Below are 16,152 nucleotides of genomic sequence, written 5' to 3' on the forward strand. Positions count from 1 at the left end.
GGAACTAGAGAGAGTACAAAGGAGGGCAACAAAATTAATAAAGGGGATGGGAGAACTACAATACCCAGATAGATTAGCGAAATTAGGATTATTTAGTCTAGAAAAAAGACGACTGAGGGGCGATCTAATAACCATGTATAAGTATATAAGGGGACAATACAAATATCTCGCTGAGGATCTGTTTATACCAAGGAAGGTGACGGGCACAAGGGGGCATTCTTTGCGTCTGGAGGAGAGAAGGTTTTTCCACCAACATAGAAGAGGATTCTTTACTGTTAGGGCAGTGAGAATCTGGAATTGCTTGCCTGAGGAGGTGGTGATGGCGAACTCAGTCGAGGGGTTCAAGAGAGGCCTGGATGTCTTCCTGGAGCAGAACAATATTGTATCATACAATTATTAGGTTCTGTAGAAGGACATAGATCTGGGTATTTATTATGATGGAATATAGGCTGAACTGGATGGACAAATGTCTTTTTTCGGCCTTACTAACTATGTTACTATGTTACTATGTTACTTATCCAGCCATCTATATCTACGTTTTTCTCCTCTCCTCAAAAATTCTATTTCATCTATGATCAGTTATGAGTTGATCAGTGGTTGTTGTCCCGTATTCTGTTTTCTTTCTATAGGATTTTTGGGACAAATGGGTATGGTGGGTGTTGAGAGAGCCTTTTTATTACACATAGTTTAGCATGACTTTAAAACGTGCAGGGTATGTAGGGCTCCCATATATTGCACATCAGGACCTTGAATAATTCGGTACCAGTATTGGTGTCTTACTACCAAATCTTTAGAAAACAGAAGTATGTCATGGAGCCACCACATTTACCTCAAGACATGTAACTTGTACCTCATGAGATGCAACCATAACAGGTCCAGAAATTATGACCAAGATTAGTCAGTGCAATCACACATCCGACTATGGACCGTGATTCACGGACTGGTTCCAGGTCTCCTGAACCAAACTTGACAGACTCAGTCAAGTTTAGATCAGGAAACTCACGACCACTCCATAAATCATGGTCCATGCTTAGACCGTAACATACACATGTGTGAATGCAGCATTAGACCAGGGTAATGAGACATTTCTCACTTTGATGTCTTTTAGCCAGTGAATTCCGAAAGTGCGGACTGTATAAATAAAAATATAAAGAGGATAATAGAAAGATATCCAACATCTTGAGAAACATCATCGTTAAAAGTATTTCATTTTTCTGAAGGAAGCTAATGAATATTAAGTTGCTGAATATGCTTTGATATGTTTCGCTCTCATTCACCTCCTCTTCTTCTTTTTCTTTTTTTTTTAACTATTTTTTGCAAAATGAATTTACAGTATCATTCACTTCCTGAATTATAAGAGTATTTCTAATGGTATGTGAATATTATATACACAGTATAGCATATTCATGTATGGTATATTGCTACAGGAAAGATCTATATCTTTGTACCGTGTTAGACAGTAGATAGAAAAATATTTAGAATTGAGAGTCCTCAGTGGTTGATACCTTTTAAAGGGAACCTGTCACCTGAATTTGGCGGGACCGGTTTTTGGTCATATGGGCGGGGTTTTCAGGTGTTTGATTCACCCTTTCCTTACCCGCTGGCTGCAATATTGGATTGAAGTTCATTCTCTGTCCTCCATAGTACACGCCTGCGCAAGGCAAGATTGCCTTGTGCGGGCATGTACTACGGAGGACAGAGAGTGAACATCAATCCAATATTGCAGCCAGCAGGTAAGGAAAGGGTGAATCAAACACTTGAAAACCCCGCCCCTATGGCTGAAGATTGTTCCCTCCAAATTCAGGTGACAGAGTCCCTTTAATTCTGCTCAATATTCAGTAGTAAAAATTAAGATAAAATAATATAGATAAACAGAATTAAGTCTGGCTGGAAGGCTGGGACTTCCACAACAGTTAGTTTCTCATAGCGCCCTTTGGGAAAATATATTGCCCGACTTCTCTATATTATGCTTTATAGGATGTTGTTATACTATGTTTTTATATATTATTATATTATGCCTTTACTCTACCTAACACCAGGTTCTGAGAATAGGGACTCTGCCATGCTTTAGATGAATAAATAGTGATATTTAGAGAAAACTGTGGCTGATAATGTTTTACGTGTTGTCATCTGCAGCTGGTCATAATATGGAACTTCTAGAACCATTGGTGAAATTTCAGGTTGGACTGAAGAAATTGAATCTTCACGAAGAAGAGCATGTACTATTAATGGCTATTTGTATTCTCTCACCAGGTCAGTGCTAAAAAGTGTGAATTGTCCATATGTGAAGGGGTTGTTTTATTTTATTATGTCATCCCTAGTCCATGGGCCCAGTTATGGAATACCTTGGTCACGATTCCCTGTATCAACCAGAATGGGGTTAAATGTCTGCCTTATAATATAAGAAAAATATATATCTTGGTACCTTGTTAGCCAGTAGATAGAAAAATATTTAGAATGGAGAGTCCTCAGTGGTTGATACCTTTTAATGGCTAACTGAAAAGATGGTAACAAATTGCAAGCTTTCAAGACTACTCAGGTCTCTTCATCAGGCATAGACTAAAAGAAATTCTGGAGAAACACACAAATATGTATGTGATTCTCCAGAATTTCTTTTAGTCTATGCCTGATGAAGAGACCTGAGTAGCCCCTAAAGCTTGCAATTTGTTACCATCTTTTCAGTTAGCCATTAAAAGGTATCAACCACTGAGGACTCTCAATTCTAAATATTTGCCTTATAATATTAGATTTCTGACTGCAGGAACTGTGCACAGCCAAGCAAAACTTCTCACATGTGATATCTGCTCATTAAGGGCAGAGACAGACTGCCGTATTTCTCGTGTGAGAATCACATCACACTGCACGGACTGGCCGCCACCTCTCCTGACCTGAGCATGACAGCGTGTTGGATTACTATGCAGCTGTCAAGCTCAGGTCAGGAGAGCCAATGGTCAGTACGAGTTTTACAATGAGATTCTCGCATGAGAAATACGGCAGTCTGTCTCTGCCCTTACGGTGAATTTGCCAAGGGGGTAGGAAGAAGAAATGTTTTTGTTGTGAATATTTTAGAGAAGGAATATTTTTCTTGAGACATTCCCTTTTTTTTTGCTTACATTTGGATGGGATCTTATGTGTCCACTCAATCTAATTATTAAACACAGAGGTATTGCTTCATCAAGACCAGAGATTTTCAAGCCAGCGTTAATGAAGAGTTGTTGTGGAGTCAGAGGCTCCTGATTAATGAAAGTCAATGACTAGAGTAGGGACACCAACTCATCACGAATTAGATGAGCTGTGGCGTGCAGCCTGCTGCTCCCCTTTCCCTCCCCAATGCCACCCATTTTGTGGGTACTAGGAAAAATTGTTGTGAAATTCCAAAGGCCCCCAAATTTTTGCGCAACTCCAAGATGTGCAAAAGTTTTGAGATTTTTCAGTGCAATTTTCATCAGAATTCTGGTAGAATTTGATTAATCGGGATGTATGTCTTTATGGTGCGCACAGGAAATCATTCAGGGACAAAGTAATCTGTGCTACATTTGAGTTTAAATTATTTCTACGGGATTGCACTGATATTTACTGTGTGATTTATAGATCGTCCAGGGGTCCAAGACAAAGCGCTCGTTGAAGCAATCCAGGATCGTCTTTCCTCCATTCTGCAGACCTACATCCTCTGCAAACACCCACCTCCGGGAAGTCGTCTCTTGTACCCAAAGATGATCCAGAAATTGGCGGACCTGCGCAGCCTGAATGAAGAGCATTCCAAACAGTATCGCTTTCTCTCTTTCCAGCCGGAGCACAGTATGCAGCTCACCCCACTTGTCTTGGAAGTTTTCGGCAATGAGTGAATTAGAATAAAAATACCGTACTTCTTTGGGTGTGAATTGGGTTATATGGTAAGGTGGGAGTCTTTATACAAGAGATGGTTAGCTGCAGCTGTATATAGAGCATACTATTTAAGAAGCATCGGGACAAGGAAAAAAATGGATGCTTAGCTCGCTTTCTGTAATTCTTCTGCAAATAGGGATGCGTTCTCTTGCCAAGCTCTTGATGTAATGTTTCAATATGAGAAGCTCTGCCATGTTTTTGTGCCTTTTAGACAGCAAATGTCAGAATGTCATCCTTGATAAAGTTAGCTTTTTTAGGATTATTTTATGTACTAAAGCCATTGTTTGCTAATTTTGCATCTACTCAAATCTAAAGGACTGTGGAAGCCTTAAAGTCTTTAATTGACATTTTATAGTGTAAATATATATATAAAAAAATAATTAAACAATATATAAATACACAGAGACTCGTACACAAACAGATATACCTGTGCTATAACTGTAGACAGACAGATCTACCTACATGTATTCATGCGGCAAGATTTGATTGTTTGGTACTATAGCCTGGTCTATGGATTGCTACCAATCTGCCACATGTGAACACCTTTTATGTGTAAATGTGAGAAAATGTATATTTTGGATTGCAAATGGTTATATTTTAATATAAATTACTTTTGAAAGTAAAGACAAGGCCGTATTTTTGCTATGTAATAGTTGCATGCTGCTGCACACATCACCTTAGACCCTGATCTGTTGCTGCTGAATAACGTTAGGGGTCCATCCTGCTATATACACCATTTTCTATATGAAAAGACAATACTAGTCAGTAAAATTGGGATTTTATTCATCCTGATGGTGCTTTGTAGTATTTTATAAGGGTATGTCGACATGTGACAGAATTTTTGTGATTATTCCTTACAGCTGAATGTGGTTGGAGAATACATAATGCACAACTTGATTCAGATGTATGGAATAGATTTTTAGTTTCAGGAGTATCTGTTGTGTGTGAACATACGCACATGAAGAAGATCACATTTTATGCAAAAGGAATAGTAATAAGACTGTGCAGAAGTACGGTACTCGACGCGCTGCTGTATAACGCCCATACAATGCTTCTCGTGGATAACACGACCTTACAACTTAGGGTATGTGCACACGTTCAGGATTTTTCGCTTTTTTTCCACGTTTTATCGCTATAAAAACGCACAAAAAACGCATACATATGCATCCTATCATTTAGAAAGCATTCCACAATTTTTGTGCACATGATGCACAAACGCATCGCGGTAAAAAAAAAAGCAGCATGTTCATTAACTTTGCGGATTTTTCGTGTTTTTCCCGCTATTTAATGCATTGGGAAAGCTCCGGGAAAAAACACGAAAAAAACGCATGTGGATTTCTGGCAGAAATGTCCGGTTTTCTGCAAGAAATCCTGAATGTGTGCACATACCCTTAGAGTTTAGAACCTTAATACGCCAGGACTGTATGCAGAAAAACATTACAATTTGAGAGGTATATTTTTAATGCATCAAAATGGACTGTATGCAGAAATTCTTACAGTGTATTCATACATACCTGTCTTCACCCTCTTTTTCTATTTTACCAAAACTGCACCAAATAGTAAGATAAAACTTTAAAGTTTAAACATACCGGTGATGTGTTCACATTCTCACGTAAAGAGTAATCATCACTTTAATTTTTAGTTCATAAATCAAAAGTACACATGAAAAATCTGCTTCTTTCTCCTCCTGGATTTATATTTCATTCTCAATTCACAGGTACAATATGTATTCAGCGAATGCAGATTTCCCTATTACTGGCAGCTGGTGCTTATAATGTTCTATGGAGAAGAGGAAGGGGAGGAGCTAGAGGCATATACAGACATTGTGATGGAACGACAGTTCTCCATAGGACTTCATGAGCACTGACTGTCATCTCCTATCTCAGTAATGGGGAAATCTGTTTTCACTGAATACATATTCTACCTGTGAATTGAGATTGAAGTATCAGTCCAGGAGGAGAAATAAGCCGATTTATTTGATAAATTATATTACAAAGTTGCTTATTTTAATGTTCACTATTGATTTATGGGGAAAAAAAGGGTATTCTTTAAAAACCCAATATTTTTTACTGATAGTTTAATGTGATTTAAAATCAAAGAAATAAGACTCACGTTTGTTATTCCTTTGCTTCTGTGCCGCTGGTCTACGGTATACCGGCTCCAGATACATTATACTGCTCCGACATGTGACCGATGGAATCAATCACTGGCATTATATCAAGTAATTGGCTGCAGCGGTCACTTGTACATACCCCTTGTCATCATTGGAGTCCAGTAAACAGAGACGAGAGAGGGACCAGGTAAAAGGGGCTGTATGGGATTTTACGCTTTTTTTTTTTTAACACCATTGGCCGCTGGTTTTATAACATTATATGGGGTCTGAAAATCCTCTTAAATGTGGTAAATAATAATCATTTTACTTCTGGAACACCAATATATACAGTAGCATTTCATATTCTTGGACCTCTTGGTACATTTTCCACATTACTCTGTAAAGCCGGAGTCACAATGCGAGAAACACGTCCGTGTCTTGCATGTGAAATCCAAGCTCTGCCGCCGGCACTTGGGAGCGGAGCGTGCGGCTTCATATGTTGCTATGCAGCCGCACGCTCCGCTCCGAAGTGCCGGCGCCAGAGCTTGCTTTTCACATGCGAGACACGGACGTGTTTCTCGCATGTGTGACTCCAACCTTATAGCTGTTATCTTGAAGAATGGAGAGCACTCCCGGAGCTGCCGCAGACATCACTGGTGGGAAGCGGCTCAGGATTTCTTTTATTTGTTGGAGTGATTGTGTCACTTCTTTCAGATGAGTGATATTAAGCGGCACTTAGTTCATAGTGAATATGTCCACTGATCTCCTGTAGTGTATGCTGGACAGCTCTGGTCATAATGGCCTCCATCGCATGTACATCACCTTCAGCCAGAGCCAATTGTAGTCCAAATAACTTACCGGACTGAAGTCTTTATCAGTGATTCCTTATATATTACTTTTAGACTTTGATCAGTAGAAAGTACTGTTGTTATCTACTTTTATTCTTTCACATGTTTGCTATTGAGAGCCTAAAGTCCACCTGATGGTAAATAATGTGACCGCTTCTGCATTGTCGTGTATTCCTGGCAGATTTTCAGCATGAAGGCTTCTATATAATGCAAGTAAAAAAAAAACCCCAATACACTCCAGGGAAGAAATCTATGGAAAACTTGAGAGAGTCCTTCAGATTTTAAAATCCACAGCGCGCCCTATCTATTTTGGATTTCTTCTGGCATTGCCATGGATTTCTCTCATTGTAAGGGAGGTTCACGTGAGCCGATAAAAAAAACATTCAGCTTTTCATCCAGAAAAGTGGGATGATTTTTTTTCTTAATTTGTCATCCATCCGTATGCAATAATTTTTTCTTACAGCAACAGCTATTAATAATTGAAGTGACCATTTATATAGTTTCCTATCTTACAGATTTGCAATGTATCCCTAAAACTCAGATTTTTTACTGCAGCTCTGTACGGCATTCGATTTGTTTTGCGCACCCATAGACGTGAATGGGCGAGTCTCCTCTGATTTATGGAAGAAACTGGTGCATACTGTGATTTTTTTTTTTCACGCAGATACAATCCGTGAAAAAAAAAACGCTCATCTGTGCTCCCCCAGTGACTAACATTGGTTGTTTTTCTTTTCGGACAGCACTTGGAGCGAAAATATGGTCGTGTGAACGAGCCCTAATGCTCAGTTTAGCGTCTGCTGTAAAATATTGGACAAATATAGGACGCATTTACACTGCGGATTTCAATTTCATATGATATTCAACCAGACATTTCTTGTGTTGTAACATCTGATTTTGATGCTTTTCTGCATACAGATCTGTTTTGGGTCCTCTGTCTCTATTGGGTCAGTTTTTCTTATCTTTACTACAAACATATTTGATACATTATTATCTTTCATATGAAAAACTCTTTGGTCCCTTAGTTTAAAATTGTGTCCTTAAAACAAAAAAGGAATGTTTTGGGGCAATCAATGAATGAACGCTGCCAGGAAGGAGGTATCCACAAGGGTAAAGAAAATAATTTATTAGTTAACCGCACGTTTTGGGATCGATCAGACCCTTTCATCAGGTACACTAAAAACAGGGAATAGCCCGTTCTTTATACAGATTAATATGTGAAGTAACAAGCACAAAATGTGCAATAAAAAAAAAACATAAAGGAAATTATTATAAATGCAGTATATAGTATTGCACTGTTCCTTTAACTATATTCATCACTAAAGCCTTTTGGTAGTATAATTCAAAATATATATAGGACGTAGTACTGACGTCATTTAGTGACTTTGTAAACACATCTAGTGAGCCATACCTGCTGTTTCAGGGTTAATTCTGGCCGTGTCTCATTGTGTTGGTATTGGGACACCATTCATATGCCAGAGTCATTATACATGCAAATAGGAAAACAAAAAAAAACGTAAAACACACAAACAAAGCTACATAATCTTATATATCAAAAGATCCCCTCCAGTGTCGTACTGGATGACCTAATGGTATCGTTATACTCCCACTAAATGATTATATGAATACCAATTAACATTAGTGTTGCATTAATTAATATTTTCTATGCGTTCATGTAAACCATCCGGTGCTAAAGTAAATAGTTTAAAGATCCAGTAGGATTCACGATTGATGAGTTTTTGGTAACGATTCGGAGTACTGTCAGATATTCGTTCTATTATATATATTACTGTTCATTTTAAACAGCTAAGATCTTTATTATGTTCCATCAAATGTTTAGATGGAGAGTGATTATTCCATTTCATATGTTTTGTCTGCGTTTATTTTTCCTTTTATGTACTGGTTGTATAGTTCTTTCTATATATTGAAGATTACAGTTACATTGTAATAAATAAATTACAATTTAAAAGTTGCATTCTAGGGAAAATCTCTCGGGTGATTGTGGATTTGAATGCTTTGCAATGTGTTTTTATCATGCCGCAACACAGGCATTTTTTTCTCCTATAGTTTGTGTTGAGCAAGTAGATTTAATAGATTGTATAGTTCTCATCATGCTAGGTGCAACTTAATTTTTTAAACTCCTATTTTTGCGGAAGATGAGGTTTGTCAGGTAATATCCTTGTGAGAATCAGATCATTCCTGATTATGGGTCAGTATTTGGTTGAAGCACCATTCCAGCGTTTTAGGGTATTTTTCAGCGCTGGTGTGGCGCTTTAACTGTAAACTCCCTTCTCCCGGTCATATATTCACACTCCGACATCTTCACCATTTTTCGGCACGGCGCCATCTTGTGAGGGCTGCTTCTGGCTGACTGGAAGTCAGAGGCTATGCCACAAGCTCTCAAAGCGAGACTGAGAGCCAGAACGAGGTTCTCACAGACTTGTGTTGAAAAGTGACCTCTGCACAGTCACTTGAAACACTGAAGCAGCCGGCAGGTCGCTTTTCGCCGGAGGCCGACAGGAGCGACACTGGAAAACGATGAAGGCGGCGGCAGTGGAGTATGAGAGAGAGGGCAGGGGAATTGCATTTAAAGCACCACTCCAATGGTACAACAACAAAAAACTCTGGAGTGGTGCTGTAACATATTTCTCAGGGTCCTATTAGATAGATTGAAAGTAGTGATTAAAATTCTTCTTTTTGAATTCTTGATTCTGTTTGTTTCTCTTTTCAGAACATATCTTCTGACTTAATTTACTGGTACATTTGAATGCGTCTTTAAGAAGCTGTGTTGGATATTTCTTTTCCATGAATCTCTTTTGTAATATATCTGGGCCTCTTTATAGAAATCTACATCAGGTGTGCAGTTGGCCATATGGCGTGTTCTTAATCCATTTGATTAAATTTGATCGATTTGATTAAATCTATTCACTAATCATGGCGTATTTTTACATTATTGAAATTGGAAACGGTAACTGATGAGAATTGTGCCAAATTAATTCAAAGGATTAGTGTATTTGCCTGTATATATAGGCCAAATTGTATGTATGTGCCAATAATTTAACCTTTGTCTGTAGCAGTTTTATAGTATACCTGGAAAGGTAAATATGCATAAATAGTATTTAAGATGTTCATTAATCAGTACCTACATGGATGCAACACATACCTATAAGGCCACTTTCACACATTCAGTATTTGGTCAGTATTTTACATCAGTATTTGTAGCCAAAACCAGGAGTGGAACAATTAGAGGAAAAGTATAATAGAAACATATGCACCACTTCTGTATTTATCACCCACTCCTGGTTTTGGCTTACACATACTGATGTAAAATACTGACCAAATACTGCTAGTGTGATGACAGCCTTATACATGGGTGTTCACAGGACCATGGGTTCATTTTTGATCTGAGTCATAGATTAGATACAATACAAATCTATGGGTCTGTGAAAAATCACTAACAGCACACATTGCAATCAGTGGGCAATCTGTTTTAAAAGGAATCTGTCATGTATAATAACACTATTAATGTACAGATTAACCCCATATCTTCTGGTTAATAGTGTTATTTTACACCCTTGATTATTGACAAAGCTTTGCAATATTTTTTTTCATAGTGATGGTAAATCCTGACATACTGCCAATCACTGATGAAAATCTGAGACACAACACTGTTGAAATTTGGTCCATTTTTTTTGCGTACGAGAAAAATTGATGTTTCAGTAAGGTCTTCTATGCAGCTGCTACTGCCTGCTTTCTGCTTTCCGGGGGAAGATCAGTACTAGTCTATGGAAAACTTTTCTTCCATGGAATTCCACTTATTTACAGATGTCATAAAGCATGTGTGCCGAAATATGCATGTACAACTAAAAATAAAATAATACAACATTAAAGAAATGCCTAAATTAAAGTAACATAACTTAATATCTGATACATTCCCTTTACCACCACTACCTGAACATAAAATAATTCTATGAACTAGTTTACTGTCAAAAGAATATATCATAAATGTAATAATTAACGAGACTGTCAGGTCTGGTAAAACACTAACTAGAAAGACACAATACCGTGCTAAATAGAGGGAAATTGACACTTTCAGTTATCCATTGATGAACATCTTGACAGTCGTATCACTTTTTGATGAATCCCAATGAATTGTACTTGTTATTTACCGATCAGTCTACGATTCAATTAGTGATCAGAGTACGTGAAAGAAATGACATGAGGAATGTATCACTCTTTTTCGGTTACTGTCTTGTTTACATATTAAAGTGTGGGTTTAACTTGGTCATTGCTATTTTATGACAGCTTGTGTCATTAGTTCTACAGACCGAATCCGTTACTAGTTATTGAGTAGTTGAAAGGAATTGTAATTCTCTGTCCCCAAGAGATGAGCGATTCTGTTTGTGCTGCTTTGGTCCAGCATCCATCCGGTCACTCGCACTGTTAGTTTCCATCTTCTGTCGCCGGCATCCTTGGCGCAGTATTTTGTGTGTTTTTTGGCACTTACCAGGCCCCTCAATGTTGTGATGCCGCATACGGCCTACTTACTAAGCCTTACATGGCATCATGATGTGAGTTGTCCTGCAACGTCATGACAATGCAAGGTCCGGTGAGCACACGAGGAACCCAAGATGCCAAGCAGAGGACTCCGAGCACAGAATTGTAGGCCAGCTGTGATTGGAAGCCAGACAAGGGCAGTGTGTATCAAATTGCTCAAATCTACATTTTTGTCCTATAAATTTTAAATAAAAATGCTTCTACTTTAGGTAAATCCAGATATAATGTCTTATGCCAATTTTGTCCATGGGTAGTTAAGTTTAGGAGAGATTAACACCTAACAGAGCTTGTATCTCAGCACATGGCAGCCAAATGCCATGGAAAAGCCATCAACTGATCAGTTTTATTTAGAGTTTTATATCCACTAAATTGATAATGAAATGGTATAAATGGCTGTTAATTGAATGAAAAAAATAAATAGTTGACTTAAAAAAAAAAAAAAACATTATTTTGGTGCTTGCAGCAATTTTAGTGGTGTTTTGCGCTTTGCATCAGTAGTACAATATTAAATGCAATATATACTGCATTTTTTCGGGGACACTTGTTATCTACTATATTTGCTTTTTTGAATTTTTTTTTTTTTTTTTTTTAATTAAGGTATGGTATAAAAAACAGTTAGGAAAAAAAAGATTGTTAATTTGTATTATGTTTTTTAGTGGTGCCTCTGTTTTGTTTTATTTTTTTACATCACAACTTGTGGCTGTGAGGGGCATCTTGGAATAACATGATCTATGGATCACATGTTAAAACGCAACTAAATAAAAATGCAACCAAAATGTGCAGCTATTAAAAGATGAAAAAAAGCTAAATTGAATACACATTCACTGGTCATACAGTAGAATCCGTGTTTTTCGCAGAACCCACATCCATTATAATAGAACTGCAGAGTTATGTCCATTTTGGTCCTAATGGATCACCCATACAAATCTATGATCTATGAAAATCATGGACAACACATGTTTGCAATCCATGCTTAACTCGTGTGATGTCCGTTTTGGGTAGGAGAAGCTTGGCAATGTTTTTTGTGTGCACACAAAAAAATCACAGAGAGTAAAAATGGATGTAGTGATCAAATCTGACTTTAAAAAAAAAAAACAACAACACGAAAGCTAAAGACACAGCTATTAAAAGCCTATCTGCCCCCCACACCTCTCCCCAAATAAGGAAAGTGTAAAAGCTTATTTCCAACAATGACAATGCAGACATCTACAATATCCATACCCCAATTCAGGTTTCGCCTATTGGCTTCTTCAAGTGGTACAATATGAGGATGAAGCCATTATTCTTAATAACAGAATTGAGGTGTCCGTAAATGCTGAGATGATATAAGGGATGAAAGTGAAATTACACGTAAACATTGGTATATCATTATTCTGTCTGAGGTGTACTATGTGTCATACTGTTCCTTTAAGACCTTTAGTACATTAGCTGCTTTCATCACCCGAATAAAAAAGACCGGTGTCATTATACCTGAAATGTTTTCGAAGCAAATAAACTCACATTATTTGTACAAATGTAAAATGTGTCTTACAATCCAGGTAGAATTTGTTGTTTTATTTGTATGTATTTCGGTAAAATTTACTGTGAAAAAAAGAAAAAAAAAGTCTATTTTGGTGTAATAGATTGTATATGTTCTAATGTTATGCACTTTATACAGGAAAGATTTAATTTCTATCTATAGATGTTATAATTCTGGTTTAAGAAATCTGAAGTGTTTTATTTGCCTTTTCCAGCTGTGATTGTGAGATGTTTTTAAAGTCTAATCCGACAGTAAAAGGGACATGACGATGCCTGTGCCCTTGATGTTTATAATAAACTGTGTTTAGTTTGTGGCTTTAGCCTCTTGTCATTTTTATTTCTTGTTTGTATGTTTCTCCGTTGTATCAAGTTGGAGACAGTTAACGTTCCCAACACTTGATCAAATGTCCTTCACTATAACGATAAAAAGCGAGAGCGGAAACAATCCAATGTATGTGGAGACTCTTACGTAAGGTGGTAATTTTAAAATCGATATAATGGTATGCAATGCCTTGTCCTAAGTAGAGTTGAGCAAATTTTTCAAAATTCGGTTCGGATTACGATCGGCGGTGAATATTGTATTGGCAATATTCGCCGACCGCAGTCGAATGTCATTGGAATCAATTGGAGTAGAAATGAAAGAATATAAATTTGTCACAAATCGGATACCAATATGGCATGAATATGGCAAATTCAGATTCGGCGATCATTTCTGAACATACTCAACTCTGGTCCAAAGTTGCAGAGGTTTATAGTCACATCTACAATCTATCCTGAGGTGTAGCTGTAAGAATATACACAATATGGACCATAATATTAGGAAACCTAAACTTTCATTTCATTCTAAATTCATAGGCATTAATAGCGAGTGTATCGCCTTTGCAGCTTTTACTCTTCTGGGAAGGCTTTTTGCAAACTTTTAGAGGTGTCTGTGTGAATTTTTGCCCATTCTTCCAGAGGGGCATTTGTGAGATCAGATGCTGATGTTGGATTAGAGATCTGGGCTTGCAATTTACATTCTGGTTTATCCCAAAGGTGTTCAATAGGGTTGAGATCAAGTCTTTGTGCGGGCCACTCATGTTTTTTCACACCACACTCACCCAATCATGCCTTTATGGGCCTTGCTTAGAGCACTAGGGTAACATAGTAACATAGCTAGCAAGGCTGAAAAAAGACATTTGTCCATCCAGTTCAGCTTATATTCCATCAGAAAAAATCCCCAGATCTACGTCCTTCTAAATATCCTAATAACTGTAAGATAGAATATTGTTACGCTCCAGGGTACAGTCATACTGGAAAAGTATAGTGCCTTCTCCAAAGTTGAAAGCATATTATTGTCCAAAATGTTTTGGTACGCTGAAGTACTAGGATTTTTCTTCACTGGAACTGAGGGACCTAAGACAGCCACTGAAGAACAACACCAACATCCCTCCTCCACCACCACATGTTAAAGTTGTCACAATGCTGTCACGCACGTGACATTTCCCTGGAGTTCATTAATCCTAGACTCTTCTATCAGACAACCAGATGGAGAAGATGGAGACCCCAATAATCCCGAGAATGGGGCTCTGTAGCCAAGGACCTGGACTCTGCAGAACTCTATCTTGAATGGAGCGGAGTTGAGCATGTCATTTATTGTCTACTAGATGGTGGCCCGATTCTAACGCATCAGGTATTCTAGAATATGTATTTATGTATGTATATAGCAGCCACATAGTATATAGCACAGGCCACGTATATAGCAGACAAATACTACGTGGCCTGTGCTATGTACTATGTGGCTGCTATATACATACATATTGTAGAATACCCGATGCGTTAATTCAGGCCACGCAATATATAACAGTGGCCGTGCAGTATATAACAGCCACGTACTATATAACACATCCCACGCAGTATATAGCAGCCATGCAGTATATAACACAGGCCACGCAGTATATAACACTGGCCATGTAATATATAGCACAGCCCACGCAGTATATAACACTGCCCATGTAGTTTATAGCATCCATGCGGTATCTAACACAGCCCACATAGTATACAGCAGTGTGGGCACCATATCCCTGTTAAAAAAATAATTAAAATAAAAAACCCCTGGGATCCAGCGAAGCTCCGGCGATACCCGTGCGGCTGCCGCCATCTTCCGTTCCCAGGATGCATTGCAAAATTACCCAGATGACTTAGTGGTCTCGCGAGACTGCTAAGTCTTCTGGGTAATTTCGCGAGGCATCATCGGGAAAGGAAGATGGCGGCAGGCGCGTGCGGCTCGGCGGACTACGGAGGGTGAGAATAGCAAGTTTTTTATTTTTATTATTTTTAACATTACATTTTTTTACTATTGATGCCGCATAGGCAGCATCAATAGTAAAAACTTGGTGACACACAGGGTTAATAGCAGCGGTTACGGAGTGCGTTACCCGCGGCATAATGCGGTCCATTACCGCCGGCATTAACCCTGTGTGAGCGGTGACTGGAGGGGAGTTTGCGGGCGCCGGGCACTGACTGCGGGGAGTAAGGAGCGGCCATTTTCTTCCGGACTGTGCCCGTCACCGATTGGTCGTGGCTGTTTTGTGGTGACCAATCAGCGACTTGGATTTCCATGACAGACAGTGGCCACGACCAATGAATATCCGTGACAGACAGACGGAAGTGACCCTTAGACAATTATATAGTAGACTAGATGGTGGCCCGATTCTAACGCATCGGGTATTCTAGAATATGCATGTCTACGTAGTATATTGCACAGCCACGTAGTATATTGCCCAGCCACGTAGTATATTACCCAGTCACGTACTATATTGCCCAGCTACGTAGTATATTGCCCAGTGACGTAGTATATTGCCCAGCCACATAGTATATTGCCCAGTCATGTAGTATATTGCCCAGTCACGTAGGATATTGCCCAGTCACGTAGTATGTTGCCCAGTGACATAGTTTATTGCCCAGCCACATAGTATATTGCACAGCGATGTAGTATACAGCACAGACACGTAGTATACTGCCCAATCATGTAGTATATTGGCCAGTCACGTAGTATATTGCCCAGTCACATAGCATATTGCCCAGCCACGTAGTATATTGCCCAGTCACGTACTATATTGCCCAGCTTACGTAGTATATTGCCTAGTCACGTAGTATATTGCCCAGTCATGTAGTATATTGCCCAGTCACGTAGTATATTGCCCAGTCACATAGCATATTGCCCAGCCACATAGTATATTGCCCAGTCACGTTCTATATTGCCCAGCTTACGTA

At 38.6% G+C, this 16,152-nt stretch overlaps 1 protein-coding gene across 4 annotated transcripts in view; it reads left to right on the plus strand.

Annotated features, from left to right (window-relative positions):
• VDR (vitamin D receptor) overlaps positions 1-4,506 on the plus strand; it is a 234,675-nt gene extending 230,169 nt beyond the window's left edge. For 2 of the 4 annotated variants that reach the window (XM_069758681.1, XM_069758680.1), the window contains 2 exons: positions 2,137-2,253; positions 3,592-3,990. In XM_069758681.1, the coding sequence (XP_069614782.1) occupies positions 2,137-2,253; positions 3,592-3,845 (371 nt within the window). In that variant the 3' untranslated portion in view covers positions 3,846-3,990. Of the gene's footprint in view, positions 1-2,136; positions 2,254-3,591 lie in introns of all 4 variants that reach the window. The other 2 variants (XM_069758679.1, XM_069758678.1) reach the window with 2 other exon arrangements.
• The last annotated feature ends 11,646 nt before the right edge of the window (positions 4,507-16,152 follow it).

This window comes from Ranitomeya imitator, chromosome 3, assembly GCF_032444005.1.
Source record: "Ranitomeya imitator isolate aRanImi1 chromosome 3, aRanImi1.pri, whole genome shotgun sequence".
Classification (NCBI taxonomy): domain Eukaryota; kingdom Metazoa; phylum Chordata; class Amphibia; order Anura; family Dendrobatidae; genus Ranitomeya; species Ranitomeya imitator.